Consider the following 26,293-nt stretch of genomic DNA (forward strand, 5'->3'; position numbering starts at 1 on the left):
GAAGGCATATGGCATGTTTTCCTTCATTGGGCGGGGTATTGAGTACAAGAGTTGTCAAGCCATGTTGCAGTTGTATAGGACTTTGGTTCGGCCACATTTGGAGTACTGTGTACAGTTCTGGTCGCCACATTACCAAAGGATATGGATGCTTTGGAGAAGGTGCAGAGGAGGTTCACCAGGATGTTGCCTGGTATGGAGGGTGCTAGCTATGAGGAGAGGTTGAATAGATTAGGATTATTTTCATTAGAAAGACTGAGATTGAGGGGGGACCCAATTGAGGTCTACAAAATCATGAGGGTTATAGGCAGGGTGGATAGCAACAAGCTTTTTCCCAGAGTGGGGGACTCAATTACTAGGGGTCATGAGTTCAAAGTGAGAGGAGGAAAGTTTATGGGAGATATGTGTGGAAAGTTCTTTACACAAAGGGTGGTGTGTGCCTGGAACGTGTTGCCAGCGGAGGTGGTAGACGCAGACACATTAGCGTCTTTTAGGATATATTTGGACAGGTACATGGATGGGCAGGGAGCAAATGGACACAGACCGTTAGAAAATCGTTGACAGGTTAGACAGAGGATCTTGATCAGCGCAGGCTTGGAGGGCCGAAGGGCCTGTTCCTGTGCTGTAGGTTTCTTTGTTTCTCTTGGTCACATCCAACCTCCCCACCTTCTTCTTCACTAGTTTAAATCCTCCCAGGTGTCTCCAGCAAATCACTCCACCAATATATTAGTTCCCTTCTAACTTAGGTGCAACCCATGTTATACAGGTCAATTCTACCCCAGAAGAGATTCCAATGATCCAAAAATATGAATCCTTCTCTCCTGCACCAGCTCCTCAGCCAAGCATTTATCTGCACTATCCTCCTATTCCTACTCTCACTAATACATGCATCTATTAAAGTAGTCCAATCTTTACCCTTTTTTTAGTACTTTTCCCCAATGAGGAAATGCATTTTGAACATTTTTATTGACTCATGTTGCTGGATCGTCTAAACATTTATTGCTCATTCCTAATTGCCTTTGAGAAGGTGGTAGTGAGCTGTCTTCTTGAACTGCTGTAGTCCATTTTCTGTAGATAGATCTTCAATGCAGTTTGGAAAGAAGTTCCAGGATTTTGACCCAGTGACTCTAAAGCAACAATATGTTTCCAAGTCAGATTGTATATGGCTTGGAGCGGAACTTTCAAGTGGTGGTATTCTCATGCATCAGCTACCCTTGTCCTTCTAGATGGTAGTAAGGTGCTGTGTGAGACATCTTTGTAAATTTCTGCAGTGCATCTTTTGGATGGTACAAGCTGCTGTTGAATTTTGGTGGAGTAGGAATAAATGTTTGCGGGCATAGTGCCAATTCAGCCAGTATTTTCAACTAAGATGCCTAATAGTAGGAATGAGTTTCTGTACACCCTACCATACTCATTCCAAAGCCGTAATATTGAGAGGACACTAAAACTGGACAATATTTCAAATGAAATAGGATCAACATCTTGTAGAAACAGACAGTTACATTCCCGTGGCTTCATCCTGGATGATGTTCATCACATTTAAAGTCACTCTGAAAAGAACTAGAGCATACAAAATTAAATAATGGCACACAATGAACTGAGAGGATTTGGACTGTAAGGTGGTGGAGGTGGGGTTCATTAACAGCCGTTATGAAGGAATTGCATTAGGATTCCACAAATGTTTGGAACGTCAGAAATGACACAACACCAGGTTGTAGTCCAACAAGTTTATTTGAAAACACAAGTTTTTGGAGCTTCAGTCTTTCTTCAGGTATTCATAGGAGACGTACTATCAGATGTAGAATTTATGATAAAAGATCAAAGGGTCACACTACTGATCAGATTGTATTAAACAAACCTGAGATGCTGTTAAATCTTCAATCAGTTAGAAGGTTTTAATTGATTAAAATGTTGATGTAAATCCCCTAATTCCTTACAAGTCACTGTCATGAGAGAACTGAAGGTTTTATCAGTGTAAAGAAGAGGCGGCTTTTTAGGCAGACAAAGCACGTTAGTCGTGAGGTCCTGTTTAGAATCTGTGTTTTCGTTGGAGCCAGACCGGTTTTATTTCTAAAGCAAGAATTTATAAACCACATTGACTGGCTGCCTGTAAACAAAACAGAATGTAACAAATACAAATTGTCAGGACAGTGACTTGTAAGGAATTCAGTGATTTACATATCCGTTAATCAATTAAAACCTTCCAACTACTGAAGATTTACATCACGGGTTTAATACATCCTGGTCAGTGCTGTGACACTACCTCTCTCACTAACACCCGAAAGAGGAATAAGGCTGCAAAAGCTTGTTTTCAAATAAACCTGTTGGACGATAACCTGGTGTCGTGCGATATGTAACTTCGTCCGCCCCAACCCAATTACCGGCACCTCCCCGCCATGATTCCGGCTGGAAGGGGAGATTCACTGGGCCGGGTGATCATGTGACCGCGCGGCGGTGTCATGTGACTGTGTGAGCGAGACCCGGTTGTGGTAGCGGCGCGAGAAGCGGGTGAGTGACTAACGGACGGACGGACCCGATCTGGGGGTTGGGGGACGCGAGTGCAGGGACCGAGTAACGGAGGAGCAAGGCCGCCCCGGCCGTGCCTCGGGAGGATGAAGCTGCTCCCTGTGTCTCTTCGGGGTTTCCCTGCTCAATAAATGGGGTCTAACCCGGGCTGGGGGCGTGTGGGGATCTCCCAAGGTGCGAGAGTCTTGTGTTGTCTGAATATGTCCGGTGGAGGATTCCCAGGTCAGACGGTGGATTTGTCCCGGGGAAAGCGTTCCGCAACGATTTCTTCTTGACCTTTTGAAAATGAAGATCGGGGCTGAGGTTGTGAACTTGCCCCGGAGTCTGGGCTTAAAGATTTGGGAAGCCTTGGGTGCACCTGGTGACTGGGGATATTTGTGAAATTGTTCTGAACACTGGGAAAGGCGGAACTTCCCATAAAATCATAAGATACAAAAGCCGAAGTGGGCCAAACAGCCCACGAGTTCTGCTCCACCAGTCAATCAGATCTTCAGTGATAATCTGATTGTCCTCAACTTCACTCTCCTGCCTTTTACCCATGGATCCATTTGATTCCCTTACTGATTTAAAAATCTGGGGTCAAGAATTTCAAAGGTTCACCATCTTCTGAAGGAAGAAATTCATCCTTCCTTCAGTCCTAAACAATTTGCTGTTTATTCTGAGTTTGCGCACCCCCTGGTTCTAGACCCCGGTAGCCAGGTAAGACATCTTGTTGCATCGACCTCTTAAGAATTTTGTTTCTCTCAATGAGATATCTGTAACAGAAGATAGATCGAGTCTGCTGAGTTTTTTATTCTAGGGCAGGCCTGTCATTTTGGGAATCAGCCTTGCGAAATGCTGTTGGATTCTCAATTTCTTATTCTAGGGCAGGCCTGTCATTTTGGGCATCAGTCTTGGGAAACACTGTTGGATTCCCTTTACACAAATTATTTCCTTCATTTTGGTTAAGATGACTAAAACTGCACCAGATGGTCTGAGCAAAGCTCTATATAAAATGAAGGGAGATGCAAGATAACAAATTGTGGAGCTGGATGAACACAGCAGGCCAAGCAGCATCTTAGGTGCACAAAAGCTGACATTTCGGGCCTAGACCCTTCATCATCAATGGAATTCAGATCATTCAATGTGTTGGTCAATTTTGTTTGGAATTTGTATAATTATTGTGGTTATGACTGATCCCTAACGGTTGTTCTTGTATTATTACCAATGGAATCTTGTTCACTTTTCAAGATCTGCCACCCTAATGGGTTTGGCAAAGTTACCATTTATTTTTCTTTTAAATTGTGTACATCTAGTTTCAGAGTTTGATTTGGGTCAGATTTGTTCGATTAAATTTCAACCAAGGGTGCTTGCGCATGTCTGTTTGTTCTGCCACCTGGGTTTGAAACCAATCCATTGTGTTGAACAGTTCTGCTATCCACAAAATGCTGGCAAATCTCAACGGCTCTCTTAGCATCTGTGAAGAGAGAAACAATGTTAGTGTTTAGAATCCAGTGTACTGACAGATTAGAAATTTGATTTTCTTTTCCCCACAGATGCTGCCAGACCTGCTGAGTTTCCGTGATAACAAGGTGTAGAGGTGGATGAACACAGCAGGCCAAGCAAGCAAGCTGATGTTTCCAGTCTGGACCTTTTGGTCCAGCATTAGCAGTTCCTGCTATCTGCTAAGTTTCTGTAGTGTTTTTATTGTTTCAGATCTCCAGCATCTTCAGGTCTTTGGATAGGAAAACTGAATTAAAACAGTTGTGCCTCAATTGTGAAAAGTAGTCGACATCCTAGCCTTCTGGTTTGGAAAACAAATGGTATCCTAGATGACCACACAGTGTAGGAGCAGAAATAGGCCATTCGACCCATGGAGTCTGCTCTACCATTTGATCACGGCTGATGTGTTTCTCAAAATCATTCTCTTGCCTTCTCCTTGTAACCTTTGATCCCCTTACTAATCAAGAACCTATTTATCTTTAAATAAAATGCATAATTTTCTAGTGATTGCTGAGAGGATAGTTTCTCTTGTGGGAGAATTTAAAACTAGCAGACAGAGTTGTAAGGCAAAGATCTCCCAAATAAGATGGAAACCAGAATATTTTCTCTGGTTGTTAGTCTATAGATTTCTCTTTTTAAAGTGGTGAAAGCAGAATCACTGAATCCTTTTGATGTTAAGTCAGTCAGAGTATATATAGAGTGTAGACAAAATGTCAAGACCATCATTGAGTCGGAGATAATGGGAACTGCAGATGCTGGAGAATCCAAGATAATAAAGTGTGAAGCTGGATGAACACAGCAGGCCAAGCAGCATCTCAGGGGCACAAAAGCTGACGTTTCGGGCCTAGACCCTTCATCAGAGAGGAAGTGTCTAGGCCCGAAACGTCAGCTTTAGTGCTCCTGGGATGTTGCTTGGCCTGCTGTGTTCATCCAGCTTCACACTTTATTATCCATCGTTGAGTCAAATGGCTTATTGCTGCTCCTAAATCACATGCATGCTCATGTAAAAAAAAAACTTCAGAGTAGTACCAAAGCCTCAAACATCTCAAATTAGGATGATTGATTGATTAAATTGGGATGCATCTGTTTGACATGTCTCTAACTGAGGCCACCTTGTAGTAAAATATAAATTGTCTTTACTTACAGATTAAAATTCAGTTGCACTAAGCATTTTTTTGCCTTTAAGTTGTTCATTTGTAGCCAAGTTGATTGTTGTATAATTGTAAATTCTTTTAATCTTTGTGGGTAGCAATGTGGCTCAGTGTTTAGCATTGCCATCCAATAGAGCCAGAGACCCAAGTTTGATTCCAGCCTTGATAGCTTGTGTGAAGTTTGCATATTCTCCCTGTGTCTGTATGGATTTCTGCAGAGTCCTTCCACAGTCAGAAGCTGTGCAGTTTAGGTGGATTGACCATGGTAAATTCCCTGAAGCACCCAGTGATGTGCACGTTAGGTAGGTTAGGTTAGCTGGTAAACGTGGGGTTATAGGGATGGGCTGGGTCTGGGTGGGATGCTCTTTGGAGGGACGGTGCAGACCTGATGGGCTGAATGACCTTCACTGTAGAGATTCTGATTATTCATGGTAATACAAGATATAAAAATTCAGTTTTAATGATGATTGGTTAGCTTTTGACCTAAAGAGTAATATCTTTCCTTGTAGACAAAAACATTTCTCGTCACAATGCGTTTGGTCATTCTTGAAGACTATGACAAAGCCAGTGAATGGGCAGCCAGATACATTTGCAATTCAATTGTTCAATTTAAACCTGGCCCAAGCCGATATTTTACTTTGGGTTTACCCACAGGTATGTATTTCTTTTTCAAGTTTGAGACCATTGCCAAAATCAACTGGTATTTGAATACCCTAACAGAATTTAAAGTGATACTTTGAAACATTCAATGCCTAGATGTTGCTGTAACATTTTGTAGTGAATCAATATATTCCATATGAAGTCTGTTGATACTGGGAACATTGCAGCCAAGAATGATAATGACTGTGACTGACCATACTATTGTTGGCTACACGTGATCTTTTCTGGTCTTGGGGATGCCTCTTCAAAATTTGATCTGTAATCTGTCATCTCCAAATACCTGCTGTCTACAATATGAATTGCTTTAAGTCCTGCTGAACATAGCCTCTTGATTGAATTCACTGGTTTCCAATCTCTCAATTACTGTCTGTCAAAATTTGCATGCTTGTATTAAATCTCTTCTTGGTCTCGTCACCCTTTCGTAACTCTTCTTTTCGTCCAGTTCTTTCATTGATCTCTTGGACTTTATTTCTTTGACTCGAGCCTCCAGCAAGTTAGCCCATTTAATTTCCCTGCTTAAATTGTTGGCCTTACCATTGGCTCTGCCTTTTAAGTGTTTTTCAGTTCGCTGCTCTGAAATTCACTCTGCCAACTTCTCCACTTCCTCAGTGTTTCTCCTTTGAACAAAATCCTTGCCTCCCTCCTAAAAGCTCCTTTGATTTGGATTCAGATATCCTTCTGTGAAGTGCTATGGGTTATTTTTCTTTGAAACAGCTGTGAAAATGCAAATATTTAATTATTGTTTAATTATTCTTATTGATGTGACTGATAACTCTTAAGTGATTTTACATTTCAAATTTAAACTTTGCCATTTCATGTAGTATTAAATTAACTGCTAGCACATCAAATGACGAAGCAAGTCAGCAGGACTAAATTGCCTGATACTGTACCTAAATTTTCTGTATAGTTATGTTTTGAAATGCATTAATAAATGACAGACTTATTGCTCAGTTGCTGATGCACTTCCTTGCATGAGATCGGGGCTCCCCAAATTTTGGACCGAGCTCCAGTTGAGCATTAACAGCTGCATGGCCTCTTAAATGCTCTTTTTAATTGTAGGCAAGGACTACCTAGCAAGCCTTTGAACCCAGACTTCTGTTTTGCAAAATTACAAAATAGGTGCTTTTCTTAAACATTTGTAGGTTAAACAACACACCCCTTACTCCCCCAGTAAGTATCGTGGGTCTCTGATTTCACCCACCCTCTCCCAACAACTGAAGCCGTTGATCACCGCCTCGCTATATTTGTTGTTCAACTTCTCCTCTGTTAGTGATCTTCAAACATCTGCACGCATACACTTGCATTTCTCAAGCACCAATGTGTTACACCTGGCTGTAGGGGTCAAGGTTAAGGGACGCAGTCACTAAGTAAGATAATGAACTAAGGAATTTTGTTACTTGGAGGATCATGAACTTCTTGATGTTTATGAAACTTGTATGCCACAAAAAAATTTTCAGTGCTCCGATTATTCAAATACCAATGAACCCAAAAATACTTGAGCATAAAGATTTGTGGGTGGTTGTATCAGTTCTTGGCTAAGGTTTTTAGAATGGGCAGGAAGGATTACAAAAAGCTTTTCCACAAATTGCTGTGTTTTCAGAAAATCCAATTTTGCTGATGACTGTTGTGTTAAAACAAAACCTCAGTACAGTGTCGGCATGTTATAACAAATGTCAAGTGAATGAACATGTCTGCACATGGATTAGTTACTTATTTGGGTCATATGTAACATTTTGCATTGGTGTAAAATATTTGTTTTTGTGTTTGGAGAATTGAAACTTTTTTTGTTGTCACGTACTGAGGTAGTGAGAAGTGTTTTACCAGCTGTATGCCAGTTAACTTGTAGGTAGTGATGGTATTTAGACTACTTGCAGTTTCCCCTAAATTACAGAACTAGCAGAAGTTGGTGATCATTCTGTTTGCGTTGTCTTTTTAGTTGTTGTGCCTAGCTCTTGACCTGTAGCCTTGTTTTTATGAATATCTACAACTAATCTTCTGAAAGTTACAAGTAAATTTGCTTCTTGCTTCCTTCTTTTCGGGAAGTGTAAAAAGACTTGCTATATTTGATATTGTAAAATTTATCTTTCTTTTGTGTTTCCTGTTATGATTCTTCTGTTAGTAGAGCCACTTTCTTTTTTTTTTCAAAACCTTTCATGATCTTGAACACCACTATTTAAATCTTGCTGTTCCTGCTGCTTTAGTGAGAACCATTAGATTTGCTTGCTTTGTTTACATGAATTCGCCAATCAAGCACACAGGATTTTTAAACAATAATGTAGATTGTTATATATGTTTGTACTAGTTTTTAAATAAGATAGAAGACCTCAAAAAAAATGTAAGCAAAAGATTTCACATGCTGAATGCGCATTCATTTTACACTTTGCATATTCTCAAAGTGAAATCACAGCTTCCCTTTATTCCCTAAACCTAGCTTATAACAGATCATAATGTTACTTTGGTTAGTTTGCATCTTAGTCAGCAATTCATCTGAGAATTGATGTTTTGAGTTGAGTTTTTGGATTAACACAATGTCTAGTGCTGTTGATATTATTGACAAATTACAGGGACAGACTTTAACTAGATTGGGAGAAACAGGTACAGGATTCCAAAATGATGCATGTAAGTGTGACTCAGCACTGTATCAATCTAGCTTTGTTTTGATGTTACCTGCGACTTGCTATGAATCTGACTTGCATTCCTTACCATTAGAGCTAGATTGGACTGTCAATTTAGATCAAAGATAGAATGTATAAACATTGTTTAGGGGCAAAAATCATTAGCAGACTTGAGTACATTGTAAAGCAGTTGTACACTTGAATGTGCAGATTTCTTATAATAAGTTATCCTTCCGGATGAGTCAGAAGTCTAATGCAGGCATTCCTTTTCTCCCTCTGCTCCTTAACAGGTACTTTATGCTTTGTCTTTAAGTGTCAAACATGCTATTCCAATTTATAGTCCTTTTCAAATATCTGCATGTGATTTCTGTTCCATACAAGACTGTGGTAACCAACTAGGTGGTATTATTGCAAAATCATTCATTTAGTTTCTGTCATATGCAGTTTTTATCTAACTTCATTTTGGTCGGTTTGTGGATAGATTTGGGTGAAACCTGATGCATGTGCAATATGCGGGGGGCTGGTGGTTATATTGCATGTGTGGCTGTCTACTGTGGTGACAGGGTGGGACTAAAGAACACTGGAAATGGGCTGAACGAAGTTGGTCTGCTTGGTAGGATCAAGTCATGAATGTCATAGGAAGGGTTGCTTCTTGTCGACAGCAAGGTTAGCTGATGGGGAGTGATTAAGAGGGGTTGGTGGTAGAAGTAGAGCGGAAGGAAGGCATGATTTTAGGATTTAATGTTTGTAAAATGATGAGGGGGGGTGTGTGCTCCCTTTTTAAAAGGTGTATTTTAAGGCTTGGATATTTGAAAAAAGTCTGCAGGCAGCAGCAGATGCACAGATTCTTGAAACTGAATCTTTGTATCAAAAGGCAATACTGTTAGCAGGCAAAGCAGCATTTTTACCAACACAACAGGTGTTTGTATTTGGCCAATTAATCTAAACCAGGTCCTAGAAACCAAAGTCGAATTAAATGTAAATCTGATGGATTGGCCTGAGGTTGTCAAAAACCTATTGTAAGAAATTAATAAGTTGTCATGGGTATAAAAGTAGAGGGCATTTTGAAAATTGGTGTAAGAGTCAACTATCATCTGCCAAGAGAACACCTCTTGGCTATAAAAGAGAGTATCGCTGGCTCTCACAGAAGTCTGTGCTCTGAGTAAGCACCATCTAAATAAAGGTACTGTTGCATTCTTAACTAACGTTCCTGATACAAATTCGATGGAGGAATGTGTTCCCGACTGGAGAACAGTAAGTATAAAAGGCAAAGAACATTTGGAAGCCTTATCCTGGCTGTAAGTTTGAGAGACTTAAGTTTTAATTTAGTTTTGGTTAATGTAAGTGGGACTTCTGTTTACTCAAACAGCATACCATTAGAATTTTGTTTTATTTGGGAGTAGGTAGTAGTTAAGGGGGAATTGTTTTGGTTTGTTAGTAGTTCTGTTAATTTTTTTATAGTTTATTAGTTAAATTGTTACTTATTGATTCAGAGTGACTGTAAGGAGTTTGCTTTATTTCACTTCCCCTCTGTAACAAAGGTAAGTTGAGCATCTGTTACTTAAAGTAGCTGGATTGAGGAAAGAGGTGAATGGATAACATTGGAGGAGACATCAAATGACACAAGAAAAGGACTACATGGTATGGAATAGTAGCTAAAGAATAGAATGGAAGGAATGGCATTAGGAAGAATCTGAAATTTGAATGATATCCAAAATACAAAAGTTATGGCACAGAGTAGAGATAGATAGGACTAGTGCTGCAATAATTTAATAACTGTTTTTAGTCTCTACTAGTTCATACTTGAATATTTATTTTTTTTTGTTACTTATCCTCATTTAGGGAGCACACCTGCTGGGTGTTACAAAAAGCTGATTGAATATTATAAGAATGGTGACCTCTCTTTCAAATATGTGAAGACGTTCAACATGGATGAATATGTTGGTAAGCGTCTCATTTGCTTTGAAATTTGCTGTACAAAAATTCTAAATGTATTTTAAGCTTCAAGTAGAAACTTCAGCTTAGATGAAAAATGAGTTAGAAATCCTGTTGAATTCAATTTCTGTGTGAAGCTTAGAAATATATTTGGGCAAAATAATAGTTTACATAGAAAATAAAGAATTGCACTGAAAATTACCATTAAACTTTGGTTATTTGGTAGTCCAGAACTTTAGTATTGCTGGAAGACATGTTTTTGTCAAAATATTTTGCCTTTCCCTAACAGGACACTTAGTAAAGTTGCCAATTCAAGAGGAAAACCATAACCGTTGCATGAGAGGAGAATGTTGATTGGTTGACAAGTAAATGTTAATTGGTAGAGCATCGCCATGGAGATTACTACTGACTGACAGTTAACTACCAGAATATGTTTAAACTGTAAACCAGGAAAATAAAATATCATTCTTTTATGATGAACTTTTATAAAAATAAGTTGAAATTCATTTATTTTTACTCATGACAAAGTGTGGGATACATTGGTGGGAGAATGGAAAATATAAGATCTAGTTCACATGGCGGCTGCTGCTGAGCAATCTGTGTTAATCCTATCATAGGATAACGTATCTGGTAGTACTGTTTAACCCATCATTAAGGGATACAAAGGTTCATTTTGTGCGATTAGATGTTTGGGATCAGAGGTTAACTTGTCAGATTCCAGCCTCATTCATGACTGAATCTTAGTGATACTGAAACAAGAGGACATTCAGTGCGAATCTGAAGTTTGTTACAACTGATTGATTGACACTGGGCTTTGCAAATGTGGGCTGATTGGCTGCAATTAGTGTGTTGCTAGTTGCAAACAGCTGAAGGTATGTGGTGTTAAATTAGTATTTATTTTACCCCTGCCCCGCCACTACCTCCCATATATAACCTACATAGCTGGTATCACAGAACTGGTTCAAATTCATATCCCACAAGGGCTGCTGGCTAATAATGGAATGCTGCCATCAAGCCAAAAAAAATACTCATTTCATACTCATCATCAAATGAGTAATATGGTAAATTAATTTGTTACTCTGCAATTGTACAACATTGGTTGGATCATTGTGTGTGCAAAGCATTGCTAGTTTAGTGTTGTCAGTCAGGTTTGCTGTTGTGCACTTGCACGTGCTGGAAGCTACGTGCGTTAATGCACAGGGCCCTGATCTTTGCAGGCACTAAAAACATTTACACACACTACACGTGTTTCAACTCGACAAAATAGGAGACAGCCATTTTTGGTTTGTTTCTCTGGAATAACCTCGGTCTAATCGGGGTTAACTTTTTTTTCTATTCGTTTTGGGGCACGTGGCTATTGTTCACTGGCCAGCGTTTCTTGTCCATACCTAGTTGCCCGAGAGAAGGTGGTGTGATGCCGCCTTAAACTGCTGCATTCCTCCTGCTGTGAGTTGACCCACTATGCTATTAGGGAGGGAATTCCTGGATTTTGACACAATGACAGTGAAGATACGACGATATATTTTCAAGTCAGGATGGTGAGTAACTTGGAGGTGGTGGTGTTCCTATGTCTGCTCCCCTCATCCTTCTTGATAGAAGAGGTCATGGGTTTGGAAGGTGCTGTCTGACGATCTTTGGTGAATTTCTGCAGTGCATCTTGTAGATAGTACATGCTGCTGCTATTGAGCGTTGGTGATGGAGGGAGTGAATGCTTGTGGATGTGGTGCCAATCAAGGGGGCTGCTTTGTCCTGGCTGGCATCAGGCTTCTTGAGTGACGTTGGGGCTGCATTAATCCAGCAGGTGGGGAGTATACCCTCACAGTCCTGACTTGTGCCTTCTGCCTTGTAGATGGTGGACAGGCTTTGAGAAGTCAGGAGTAATTCTTTGTACAGTCAGGATGAGCACCTTCAGCACGGCTGTGCAGTTAGGTTTGTGGGCTGTTAGTGCCAAAGATGGAGGAGGGAATTCTATGCAAAAGTGTGTCCCTACGGCAGATTGCCACAAGCAACGTGCTGATAGTATCCAAGCCGCCCACAGTTCTAAAGCTCTGTGCCATGCAATTATTACAAACTTCAGGCCTGTAGTGAACACACGCTGGCTTCAGTATCATTTAAGTCTTGCCCGTGAATGAACCTTGAATCTGTTTAAAACATTTACCTGCGCTACCGGATTATCTAATTGTAAAAAATGAGCCTTGTATCCCTTTTATGATAGGTTGAACAGTACTCCTGATATCTCATAGTGTTAATACTGGCGTTGTTTCCCAGAAGCCATGTGAGCTAGATCCTGTGATTTTAGATTTTCCTTCTGTCTGTAGGGCAAACTGATGCACTTTGTCAGGAATAAAAATGTAAATAAATTTCGACTTATTTGGATGAAAACTGTCAAAGCATGATTTATTTTATCTTTAATGTGAACTTGCAATTCTGGTGCATTTTTTTGCTGTGGCAGCTGAAGTTCTAGGGAAAAACAATTGATAGCTGTCAAGAGTTTATATAAAATGGATGGTTTGGAGTACAGCGAGGGTAAATTTTGAAAGAATAGAGTATGCATACAAAATAAGTAATTTTTCAAACCTATGAGGTTTTGGGCAATGGAGATACTAAACTAAAAACAAAGTGCTGGAGAAACGCTGTAATTCTGACAACATCTGTGGGGCAAGAAATATAATTAATATTTTGAGTCCATTATGAATCCTCTTTGAAACTGATGTGGGCTGGAAAATCATGGGCTGTTGACACATGGGGAAGAGAAGTAAGTGGAACAGATTATGAAGGTGTCCAAAGCAAAAGACTGTAGAATGCTAAAAAGAGAGGAAGATAGTTTAATAGCATCTTGCTAGCGACCATGCAGATGGGTTGCCCTTGTCCACTCGTTTTCACTCCTGACACTTCTGCACTCGTATTTCTTCTGTCTTCCCCTGTCCAGTGCAATCACAGGTGGCACTTGCCTTTTTACTTCGTCACTGTTTAAGACCCTAAACACACCACCAACGTGAGAGAGATTTACTTGTACTTTGTAGTGTCTTTGTTTCTCCCTTATTTGCAAGCCCTTTGTCTTTTGCTTTGGGAGCCCTTGCCATCCATTCCAAATTGCTGCTACTCTCCCTCTATCGACAGCACGAAAATATAATTTTCCAGCCTCCTTCAGTTCCAAAGATGAGTCATAATGGACTACATGTTAATTTTGTCTCTCTCTCCACAGATGCTGAGTTTCTCTAGCGCTTTAATTTTATTTAAAATCTCTAGCATCTGCAGTACCTTTTTGTTTTATTGGAGGTCTAGAAATTGATTTGGTCATGAGTATTTATTTGCTTTTCATCTTCAAATTTTCATGTTTAAATTCTTTACTAATGCCTATTTGCTTTAGATGTCAGTTCTTTTCAGAAGAAATGTACGTTACAGATTTGCTGTGTAGATATTTACTAAGCTATGGTAAAATTTAAAGGAAAGTATAAGTTCTGAGAATGTGTAGCAGTGTATTTTGTAGTGTTTTCGCTTGTTAAAATGGGAGACCTTTAGTGTTCACTTGTTACAGTCCGTGCAGCAATGGACATTGCACTGTAGGGATTCTGTGGTTCAGATAAAGGCTATTTGGCCCATTAAGCCTGCACTGACCTGCCGAAGAACATCCCACCCAAACCCAATCCCCTATCCTATCCCCATAACCCCACATTTACGATGGCTAACCTACCTAACATACACATCCTTGGATACTGTGGACACTTTAGTGTGATCAATCCACCTAGTATGCACATCTTTGGACTGTGGGAGGAAACCATGGCACCCAGTGGAAATCCATGACAGACATGGGGAGAACATGCAAACTCCATGCAGTCACCTGGGGCTGGAATTGAATCTGGGTGCCTGGCGCTGAGGCAACCATGCTAACCGCTGAATCACCATGCTGCCTCATGTCAGCGTGCAAGCATCAAAGGCAGGAAACTTATACTGCTTTGAATTGTTCATAGTCAACCTTTACAGTTCTTTTTAAAAAAATGCTCTGAATGTGAGTTCTGCCAAAGTAATGGCTGTTTTGTGGGGTTGGGGGGATGGGCACATTGCTATTTCTCTGTGGTTTACATATTTTACTTTTCCTCAAGAAGACCAGTGTTATAAAAGTTTTCAATGTAGAGTATACATGCTTTGCTTTTATAAACCAGTTGTTTCCAACTGTTTACTTATATGTAATGTACAAAATCAGTGTTGTGGCTTTACTTGGAAGTTTTTGTTTTGAAAACAAGTTTCATTTTAATTTTGGCACTTAGCACTTCCGAGGGATCATCCAGAAAGCTACCACTCCTATATGTGGAATACCTTCTTCAAGCATATTGATATAGACCCAAAGAATGCTCATATTCTTGATGGCAATGCACCAGATCTGCAGGCAGAGTGTGATGCCTTTGAACAGAAGATTGCTGAAGCTGGAGGAATTGAACTGTTTGTTGGAGGTATGATCTGTGTGCAACTCTATATAAACACCACCATTTAAAAATTGCTCACAATTACACCATCGTAATCAGAACTACACCTTGTTATCATTTAAAAATTGCTAATGGATATTATAGAGTTAAAACATGTTGCTGAGAAAATAGAGGCTGCAGCTTTTATATAGTGTATTCTGGTTTAGAACATAGAGAACATAGAACAGTACAGCACAGAACAGGCCCTTCAGCCCACATTGTTGTGCCGACCAGTGAAAACCTTTTGCTGAAACACACCTAGTAGTATTTGTCCTCGAGCTGAACTGTGTGATTGTGTTACCTTGTGCAAAAATGTCTTTCACAGCTATTCTAATAGGATTTGTTTAAACTTGCATTAAAGAAAATTGATATAGTGGCCTTTTTTTTTGTGGCGTTCCACCTAAGCTATTCATGTCAGTTCAAGGTCATTATAGTTCTGGAAAAGGATCAGGAGCGAATGGTCTGGCTTTCTGCAACAGGATATTGGGAAAAGTGTGCATTTTGATTTGATGTACATGTGCTGTTTGATGTCCTTAGATTTGCTTTGTTTGCATGTGAAGACAGTAAACGTTCAAGCTATTGCTAATATGACAGATTTGAAGTCTATGATTAATAAAACTCTGAAATGTGTATGCTAACTAATAGTGTAAATAGGTAGGAGTGTAGAGTGTTTCACATTGAACAATTAAGCTACCATCTTTCCCTGCCTTAATCGTAACCAATTCAGAAAATTTAAGTTTGCTCGCTAAGCTGGAAGGTTAGTTTTCAGCAAACTTACATCCAGAACCTCAACCTGAGCTACAAATCTTCTCAAAACTCGCTATCGGAAAATTTAAGTAACCCATTACTTTCTGCAAAAAGACTTGAACAAAGTTCAAGTTTGGGGTAATAAGTTGCCAGATGATCACCACCTTGATCAAGCAGTCTAATCACCTTTTGACCATTCGGTGGTATTACTGTTGACATACCCATGCTTGCCAATGTAATGGATTCATCGTTGCCCAACATTCAACTTGCCAAGACCAGCCATACACATTTCCTAATTACTAGAGCATGTCATTGACTGCAGCCTCTGGCTGACCAACAAACTCTCAGTACCTCTCCTTCTTTTGTGATGGGTTTGTGTTCCGTAGAATTTAAAATGAGAACTGAGCTGATTGAAACGCATAACTCCAGGCTTGATAAGATAGATGCTAGGGCGATGCTCCCTTGTGTGGGGAGTTTAGAAATAGGATTTTCATTGTCATGGTGTAAGAAAATTCAGGACTGAGGTGGAACATTTCTTCTCTGAGTTGTCAAATCAGGGCAGGACTAATATATCTAATGGTAGGGCCCTGGAGCGTGTTGTCAAACAGGTGACTGTGGGGTGCAGGTTCAGAGTTCTTGAAGGTGGTGTCACAGATAGGCAGGGTAGTGAAGAATGCATTTGATACACTTGCCTTTATTGGTCAGTGAATTGAGCATAGATGTTGCGGCTGTACAGAACATTGGTTAGGCTACTTTTGGAATACTGCTTTCAAATCTGGTCTCCCTGCTATAGGAACGATGTTGTTTAAACTTGAAAGGGTTCAGAAAAGATTCCCCAGGATGTTGTTGGGGTTGGAGGGTTTGACCTTGTAAGGAGAGGTTGAATTGGTTGGGCCTATTTTCCCTAGAGTGTCAGAGGCTGAGGGGTAACTTTATAGAGGTTTATAAAATCATGCGGGACGTGGGTGATTTTAGCCATGGTCTTTTTCCCAGGGTAAGGGAGTCCAAAACTAGAGGGCACAAGTTTAAGGTGAGAGGGGAAAGATTTTAAAAAGGACTTAAGGGGCACCTTTTTCACAGTATGTGTATGGAATGAACTGGCAGAGGCTAGTACAACAGCATTTAAAGGATGGGTACATGAACAAAAGTTCAAGTGGGGGGGTATGGGCCAAATGTTGGCAAATGGGACTAGATTAATTTAGGATATCTGGTTGGCATGGACGAGCTGGAGTGAAGGGTCTGTTTCCGTGCTGTACATTTCTATGACTTGGTTGAACTTTGAAATTCTCTCTCTGGAGAGCTACCCCATTGTTGAAGACAACACAATCAGTTTTTGTGTAATTAAAGGAATTATGGAATATGGGCATATGGCACAATGAGCAGCTGGGGTAGAAGATCAAATGTTGTTATTGAAAGTATTTTGGTTTTAATGATAGCTGTTATTTGAGGGTTTGGCTTCAAATCATGCACCAGGATTATAATGGGACACTGCATGTGGTTGAATATATATATCTGCAAAAACACAAGCAACCCACTTGATCAACCTTCATCTACTAGCTTGAATGTACATTGTCTTCTCTACTGTCATTCCTTGGCTGAAGTTGATAGAATTCACTGTGCACACAGATTGCTTCAGCACCTCCATACCCATGACTTCTGTTGTCCAGCAGGGCAACAGTAACAAGTGTGACATCTGAGGAAGCCCTGTTGAACTCAGTGTTATTATTTCTCTTTCTCCACAGTCATGCTGAAATTCTCCACTCTGTTGCATAGGTCTCAAAACCACCATTACTTAAGACAGATGCTTGATATTGTGACGTGATACTAGAGTGTGAGAAGTTATAATCTTAAGGTCCCCATGTTCATTTTTGATTGGCTAGTTGCCTAAGTAAAGGTGTATTATATAAATGTAATAGTAATCGAAAACACATAATCCAGACTGTATATGCAAGTGTTAGATCTCCTATATTGAGGTATGTAATGGTTGTTAATATGCTTAATACAAATTCAACTTGATGGTACATGTTACCTGCACTGCTGTAGAATAGCATAGACCAGGGATTTATGATGTGTTCACGACAGTGGCAGCACGTTTACTGCAGTTGGTAACAACACGTTGAACCAAAGTAGCAGCTATGAGTGATAATGGGAACTGCAGGTGCTGGAGAATCCAAGATAATAAAATGTGAGGCTGGATGAACACAGCAGGCCCAGCAGCATCTCAGGAGCACAAAAGCTGCTGCTGGGCCTGCTGTGTTCATCCAGCCTCACATTTTATTAGCAACTATGAGTCGTCCTTTTCTTAACAGTAATTCTTTTACCAGAGCTGGAGTTGGGTTTTAAAAACCACAGCTGAAAGCTACAGTTACAGTGAAGCAGGAAATAGTTTGAGTACTCTCTCTCAGTTTTAAAAAAACACAGCTGAATCAATATTTTAATAAGCTTTTAAAAGGTGCTGCTAGGGTAACTCCACCCAATTGCAGCAAACTACACTTTGCCCATCTGAACAAGCAAGCCTTCGTTTAACATCATATCCAAAAGACAGCATGTGAACAGTCCAGAATTCCAGTGCTAAATGATGAACTTGAGTCTCTAGATTGGGACTTCAACCAACAGCCTTTTGACTCTGTTAAGACCCTTTAAGCCACACTTGAGACAAAACGTATAGTAAGTTTACAAAACCTTTTTCCACTTTGATTTATTTGGTATGTGATGTTTGTCATGTGATAAGCTGGCTGAATTCCCTTTTTTTTTATTGATTGCAGATATGATGTTACTAGCACATTTACAAACTACCGTCAATGCTGAATGCTGCTTTATTGTTGAATGTCGTACTAGGCAACCTTTTTTGGATTATCAGAATTAGAAATATTTAATTTGATAGTTGTACTACAGGACGTGTATGCTCAATTATTTTGTGCCATTTTAAAACTTATTTATTGATCCAGCATTTAAACATGTCAATGTTTTTTGAATCACTTCCAGTAGTGTAACAATTACTGGATTATGTTAATGCTCACCCGCAAGTATGTTATATTGTTTATAGAATGAAGTTGGACTTCTATGAAATTTGTTTCTTCCAGGTATTGGTCCTGATGGACACATTGCTTTCAATGAGCCTGGATCAAGCCTGGTATCAAGAACAAGGGTGAAAACATTAGCCAAAGAAACTATTCTGGCAAACGCAAGATTTTTTGATGGTGACTTGTCAAAAGTACCTACCATGGCATTAACCGTAGGTGTTGGAACAGTAATGGATGCTAAAGAGGTGATGTATAGCATGACAATACTATGGCTTTAAGAGGTGTATATAGTCCTGGCTCTTTTTGTGAAGAGAGGTTGAGGAAGGGGTAATGAGTAGTTTGTTCCCAGCCAATAAAGTAAGCAACTTGAGGCCTTGGATTTAATTGTTAAGTTTGAAACAATAGAAACAACATGAAGGGGCGGAGCCAGTTGCACACTCTCTCTCCCTTCTACTACTGCCATGTGCCCACCCCCAACCTCAGTGTTCTCTTGATGTTCTTTCCTCCTGGTTTGAAGAATTACAGAAGAGGCAATTTGTTTTACTCCACTTGCCTTTTCCAAAGGTATGTTAATGGGATTTTACTATATTGGAATAGTTGCTATTTAGTAGTTAAATAGTCTGTTAAGATTTCCAGTAGAGTTATTTCAATTCTTCTTTTCATTCTTTTGCTTGTATTTAACTAAAGTGTAAGAATAATAAGTGTTTTGCTTCAAGCCTGGTAGTTTGACCAATCGAATTGCATCCAGAATACACAGATTCACATTTGTCTTTAAAAGTTAGAAAAAGTTGGGGTCTAGGCTATCTTAATATATTTTAAGGGGTTTGGTCTTGCCCGTAACAGTGGTTATAAATTATTGGAAGATTGTGAATTATCACGATAGTTTAGAATTCCATTTTGTTTCACTGCTTTTGAGGTGCACTTAGGTGCAGAGCAACCATTTAATTTTGGCTGGTTTGTGAGGAGCTCAACAGTGAATTCCACTTCAGGCTAGAAATGATATCTACTCAAAGCAGGGAAAAGGTAAAATGCTGTTTCTTGAAAACCATGTTTTCAAGAGATAGGCATTCTTTATTTTGGAATCCTACAGAAGTCAGTTGGGTAAAATGCAAGCAAACTTGTGGTTTAACAACTTGGCCTCTTTTTTTTTTCAAGAAATGCTGCAATGTACGTGGCTGTATTCTATATTTTTGAAGTCATAGTCATGAATTTGCTTTTTTATTGTCTCTTCCCCAGGGAGTTCTTGACGAAATTTTATATCTGGTCATAAAATGGAGCTTTGAACATTATAGAGAAATATACCAAATAGATCTTTGTCTGAGCAATAAATTCTAGAAAAGTGCAAACAAAATCACTGACTGCTATAAATGCCCTTTTGGCAATTCTGAAAAGTCTTTGACTTTGGCCTCAAACGCTGAGAGTTTGTATGAAATATGTCACCATCTTCTACTTAGTCAGCAATGACGTACAATTTGCGATTCTCACCATTTTCTGTCTGTGTATATTGAAGCCATTTGAGACTTTGGAGCTGCACAATTTTGTTGGATCCGTCTTGCAGTATTACTATGACAAACGTTTGCTATGCTGAATGCTTGTTTCAAGGAATGATGACTTGGGAGAGCAGCCATGAGCACTACAGTGCCAGAGATAATAGGAGCTGCGGATGGTGGAGAATGCGAGAGAACAAGGTGTAGAACTAGATGAACTCAGCAGGCCAAGCAGCATATTAGGAGCAGGAAAGCTGACGTTTTGGGCCTGGACCCCCAATACGTCGCTTTCCTGCTCTTAAGATGTTGTGTGGCCTGCTAAGTTCATCCAGCAGTACAGTATCAATGTGTTGAAACATGTTTGCAAAAGGAGTCGGTGTAGCTTGAGAAAATGCAATTATTGAAACTCAGTAGTTACGAGAACTGTTAATCTAAAAATGGAAATTTTAGTTTTGTGTAGCATATTGCCCAATTACCAGAGTAAACAATCATAAATGAAGTATATCTAAAGTTTCTGGAGAAACAAATCGAACAGCTGGAAGCCCTTGTAGTTGGAACTAACCACGCAGAAAAGTAGGTGTTTTAGGTCTCATGAAAAGCAGCAATAGGAATTGAGTAGAAAGACTTCAAGAACTGTAATCTTTAATTACCCATGCCGTGTGGTAATGAATGTAGATTTACGGAGACAAATGCGTGGCTAGAGATATGGTTGCCTTTCCGTAAGGATTCTGCTGATCACCTTTTATTTTTAATTTTTTGGAATTAACTTCTTATTTTCCAGAGAATTACTTTCCTTGGAATAATCTTGCAAGTCTGCATTGAAAACCAATACAGGAAATTTATGAATGATTCCAAGATTTTCATGGTTCTTTATGGCATGCACATGGTTGAGAGAACTTCTCCATTATTGATTTCCACAGTTTGGAGAGGAAAGGTTCATAGGATTTTAGGACTTTGGTTGCATTATCAAAAAAGGGGATCTATATCTGAGCAACTTTGATGCACAGCAAAAACAACTTGCATTTGTGTAGTGCCTTGATGGTTAGCATTTGTCTTCTGGTATTTTCGAAATACATGCAATAAAATGGTTTTTCAACCCAAAGAGGACAGGCAGGGGGGTCCTTCCTAATTGCTCTTCTCACATTTAAATAATCCTTAAAAGGGAATTAAATTATCTTATGAGCAATTAATTCTACTTTGAGGAAAATAATTTTTCATTCTAAGTATAATCTCCAAGCTCCTTTTTTCTTTAACTTCCCCTTTTTAATTTTACTCCTGCATGATTATTACATTAATCACTGCAATCAAATATGAGACAGTACTCTACAGTGCAAAATCTAATTTGTAAATTGTATGTCAATGATTAACCTGATTTTAAGAGGCCTACAATTGATTTGGTGGCATGAGCTGTAGAGAAGGGATTTTATGATTGGCATTGTCTGATCATTTGAGAAGCAGGTCTGGTCGATCTTCGTTCAGTTGAATTTTTTTTTTTGCCCAAATGCTATTACATTAATGGAACTGTGAATGCAGTTTTGTATAAACTTGGCTTCGATTTAAAATAAAGATGTTGTGAAGATGAACAGAACTCAATTTCATGGAGCTGAATTATTCTTGACACTTGTGTTTGTAGGTTATGATTCTCATCACAGGAGCACACAAGGCATTTGCATTGTACAAGGCAATCGAAGAGGGAGTAAATCATATGTGGACCGTTTCTGCCTTTCAGCAGCACCCACATACCACCTTTGTTTGTGATGATGATGCTACTTTGGAGCTTAAAGTTAAAACAGTGAAGTATTTTCAAGGTAGGTAGAGATGCTCAAAGTAAAAGATGGGGACTGTTTAACCTATTTTTCTAACCAATCTGTTTAGGTATGTTATTACACATCTCTGAAGCAGGTTGGACTTGAACTCCGGTCTTGGTCCAGGGGTAGGGACATTACCACTGTGGCAAGAGGGCTTCCAGTGTAATATTTTTAAAAGTTGTGCAAATTGACTGTTGATGTCTTCAAGAGTCGTTGGTGTGTTCATTTAGAAATTGCAGAGAATATGCGGGTGCAGCAAACAATTCGGAAGGTTAAAGGCATGTTACCCTTTATTGCAAGGGGTTAGGAATACAAGAATAAAAATGTTTAGGATGATCTTATTAAACAGACAAATAATTATGATCCATTGACGCATAATTCTACTAGTTAAAACTCTAACCACCTTAAAACTCATCTGATAGATGCATGCATGCAGATAGACTGATATGGGTGGAGGGAAAACTGGAAAGGTAAGTCAATGATTCCTGTCCATGGCGTTCACTCACATACTCATTTTTGCTTGCCAGGACTTGTTTGGCAATCTATTCTCTTCCCCAAGCACTTGCACCTGCCTACTGGAGACATGGAGTGACTGTTTGATGAGTTGTAAAGTTTCGGACTTACTGGTTAAAATGAATAGCTTACAGCAACTGGAGAGAAATTAGCTTGCTTCTGCCTTTTAAGTTTTTTTTAGTGCAGAGTCAGATACCTGTTTTCTGGAGGTCTGAAGGCTTAATGTCGTGGCGAATTGGTGTTATTACAGAATTTTTTTCTGGCCCATGCAGGTCATCCGATATCTGTTTGAATCCCATTTGGCTGTGGCCTTGCATGCTGTGATGTTTCAAATGGTCCCCTAAATAGCTAAATATCTTGATGGTTCCCACCTCTAGCACCATTTTTAAGCAGTGAGTTCTAGCTACTCGCCATCCTCTTGCTTTTTTTTCCCCCTCAAATCCACTCTTAAATCTCCTGTTCCTTACTTTTTTAAGGCTGTACCCCTGGTTTTTGACACCTCTGCTGAAGGGAAGTATTTTCTCCCTATCTATGTCCCTCTTAACTTTGTACAGCTTCACCTGGCTCCCCCCTCAGCTTTTCCTGCTATAAGGCAAAACCAACCCCAGTCTCTCAAGTCCCTCTTCATAGATAAATCGCTCCATCCAAGCAACGTGCTGCAGAAATTTATAAGTAGCATCTTTTTTACCGAGTGTTGACCAGAACTGCACACAGTACTCCAGCTGAGACCGAACTTGTTATATACAGCTCCATCATAATGACCGTGTTTTATTTGGTGCCTTGACAAATTAAGATATGCATCCCAAATACCACATTATTTACCTGTCCTGCTACCTTCAAGGTTGCTGTGATCCTCTATGCTTCCTAGGGTCCTACCATTCAATGTATAGTCTCTTGCCTTGTTATCTGTCCCACAATATTTCTCCACTTGACCCCCCTCCCTCCATTTTCATGATTAAGTTCCGTTTGCCACTGTTCAGCCCATCTGACCATATCATGCTGTAGTCCAAGGCTCTCCTCCTTGCTATTTATCATGTGACCAATTTTTGTTATCTATGAACTTGCTGATAATACCTCCTAATTTGTCTAGGTCATGACTGTACAGTACAGACATCAAGGGACCAACATCAAACTGTGTGGTACGCCACTAGACACTGGCGTCCAGGCATGCACATACCCTTCGATTGTCATCTGCTTCGTGCCACTAAGCTAATTTTCTATCTCATGGGTTTGCAGCTTCTTAACTACTTGGCTGTAAGAGACCTTGTCAAAAGACTGATTTAATCCATGTACACTACGTCAGTTGCCTTACTGTCATCCACACACCTCATCACTTTGCAAAATTAAATCCTTTTTTTTTAACATGTGATCTCCTTCTGAAGTTATTCTGACTATCCTTGATTCATCCTTACCTCTTCAAATGGAAATTAATTCTGTCCTTTTGAAAATTTCTAAACTTCTCATCCTGTCCACAAGATTTTCAGCAATAACATAATTATTGGCAGGCAAAAGGCTTTTTTCATTCAACAACTGGTAATGTCTCAGCAGGCCACGTGGTCACGTTACCAGTTGATTGTCTCTCTTGTGCATGCTCCCTGTTCCCGGTTAATTTACAACTAAACATCACTCTCTGATTGAACAAGCAATGATAAGTGCTGGTAACTTGTTTCTAACAAGTGTAACAATGCCTTCACACTTTTTGGATTCAAAACAGTCCTCTTCCCATTTTGGGTCACAATCAAGATTACAAAAAAGTAAAATTATCCAGTCTTTTACACTGCAGATGCCAGGAAAAATGTAAATCACTTATTATTTTGTTGAACCAGGCAAGGAATCAATCACATGATCCTCCACTTGTCAGAGTGAATGTCCCTAAATGTGACTTGATATTTAGTTCTTCCTATATATGGTTGCAGATTTTTGTAATGATTAGTAGTTTTGATTTACCTTTACTCCTATGACACGCACTGAGATAAATTTGTTAGATAACATCATGTTTAATGAGTGATCAGAAAACTGCATGTAAAACAATCCATTAAATTGGTATTTTGTAAGCTTGCCTACTCATGAACGTTTTTTGTTTCTCATTAGGTTTGATGCACGTGCATAATCAACTTGTGGAACCATTGCACAGTATGAAAAGTTACAATGACTAAAAAGAAGAAAATGAATAGAAACTTTCCTGTGATGTACAATTAATTAAAATTCCAAGGATTATGTTAAGTGGAATTCAATGCAACCTGATTTTATATTGACATGTTGCTGTAACTAAAACAACTAGATTTTTATAAAAGTAATACTCAAAAGCTCCAAGTCTAAAACTTCTCTCTTCTTGAGTATTCTTCCTGCTCTGAAGACACTTGATCTCTTCCAAGTGTCCATAGCAGTGAAATCTTACAAATCATTGGTATAAACAGAACAGAAGCAAGAATAGTCAATTGGTAAATGCAAAGAATAATTCCTTTCTTTACAGCATATTGTGAAGGGCATTGCAAATTTGTGAACATTGTTGTCTCAAAGCCTTGTTCTTCCCACTTATTCATAATAGAATGTGAGCTAAAATCTGTATGTAATATATTTTAAAGGTTACCACTATTGTTTCCTTAGCATGTGAAATTTTTAAATGAATGTTTAAGTATCATTCGTTATTCCCTGCATTGAAAAAGCTATTGAAGAAATGGTCTTGAATCTATCTGGCAAAAGCAGATCAATAATTTAGTCTAACTAGTCTAATAAATTGTACATTCATGCATCCTCATATATCATAATTGCACAACTTTATTACTTTTGAACGATGTTCATTATTGGAATTAAGATTCCAAAGTGCAAATCTTTTAAATGGTTTTGAAAATACATTTGTCATGAATATTTTGCAAGCTAATTTTTTAAAACTTTCCATATCTGGTATAGATTTCTTAGCCACATTCCAAACATTTATTGCTTCACTAGCCCATTTGTTCTTTCATTACATGGTAATGATTGCTGCTTGTATCCTGTGTACATTGTACTATTAGGGCATTGATGTGAACTTTGGTATTTTAATCATGAATTCAGTTTCAACTGTATTGTCTCTAAGTCTCCATGATTGCTTCTAAGCATTAAAAACATAATTTTGAAAAGCTATTTATGCTTTTTAAATTAAATAACTTGAGGTGCCAATAACAAAAGCATCTAATGTACTATGGGATCATTTCATTTACATTTCGGTTGGACTATTTCAGAATTTCTAATTTGGAACCTCTAACCATTTAATTGTGGAAGCTGATCTCTTTGATAGCCTAATGGTAATTAGGTTGGATACAATGCATATTTTCATCTGTTGTTACAAAGTATCTGCTGCACTACAAGCTTCATGTTCTTGTAGATCTGAATACTAGTTACTCATCAATTTTAACAATATAGCTGTTTGTTTTCTGTCAGAATGCCAAATGATGTTCTTTGCTGGATAATCTATTCAAGCTGATGAAAATTCAAGGATTGTGGATTATTTTTCTTAATTTTTTTTCAACATACTAATCAGTGCATGGCATATACCTGTTTGAATCAGGTGTCTCCCCCCCCCCCCGAGGGGCAAAATTGTGTATCATATAACACTGTACTGTTGTACCATGGGTTATCTTTATGCCTTAATCAAATAAAACTGCACAAGTGTTAATCATCTCAATAACATTTTGATATTTTCTGAGATAGTATGAACTGCAGACGCTGGAGAATCTGAGATAACAAGGTGTAGAGCTGGATGCTCTTTCACTATCAGTTCATTCTCAATTCATTCACGTAGCACCTTTCGCGATCAAGTTGTGTTTGTGTTTTACAGCCAATGGAAATACTTTTGACTTCTCCCACTTGCAGTACAACACGTGCAGTAGCCATTTTCCAAACAGTG

The 26,293-nt window shown here is 39.1% G+C and overlaps 1 protein-coding gene across 3 annotated transcripts; it reads left to right on the top strand.

The window, feature by feature from the left end:
• The first annotated feature begins 2,372 nt into the window (after nt 1-2,372).
• gnpda2 (glucosamine-6-phosphate deaminase 2) lies at nt 2,373-26,074 on the top strand. Of its 3 annotated transcripts, none has more exons than XM_048540376.2 (7): nt 2,373-2,505; nt 5,666-5,810; nt 10,274-10,375; nt 14,635-14,817; nt 18,660-18,844; nt 21,720-21,894; nt 24,499-26,074. In XM_048540376.2, the coding sequence occupies exons 2-7, from the start codon at nt 5,687-5,689 to the stop codon at nt 24,561-24,563; spliced, it is 834 nt and encodes a 277-aa protein (XP_048396333.1). In that variant the 5' UTR covers nt 2,373-2,505; nt 5,666-5,686; the 3' UTR covers nt 24,564-26,074. The 3 variants fall into 3 exon arrangements, with proteins under 3 accessions (XP_048396333.1, XP_048396351.1, XP_048396342.1); XM_048540385.2 differs by lacking the exon at nt 2,373-2,505 and adding an exon at nt 2,526-3,222; XM_048540394.2 differs by lacking the exon at nt 5,666-5,810 and having other exon boundaries at nt 2,391-2,505.
• Nucleotides 26,075-26,293: the final 219 nt, after the last annotated feature.

Source organism: Stegostoma tigrinum, chromosome 1 (genome assembly GCF_030684315.1).
Source record: "Stegostoma tigrinum isolate sSteTig4 chromosome 1, sSteTig4.hap1, whole genome shotgun sequence".
Classification (NCBI taxonomy): Eukaryota; Metazoa; Chordata; class Chondrichthyes; order Orectolobiformes; family Stegostomatidae; genus Stegostoma; species Stegostoma tigrinum.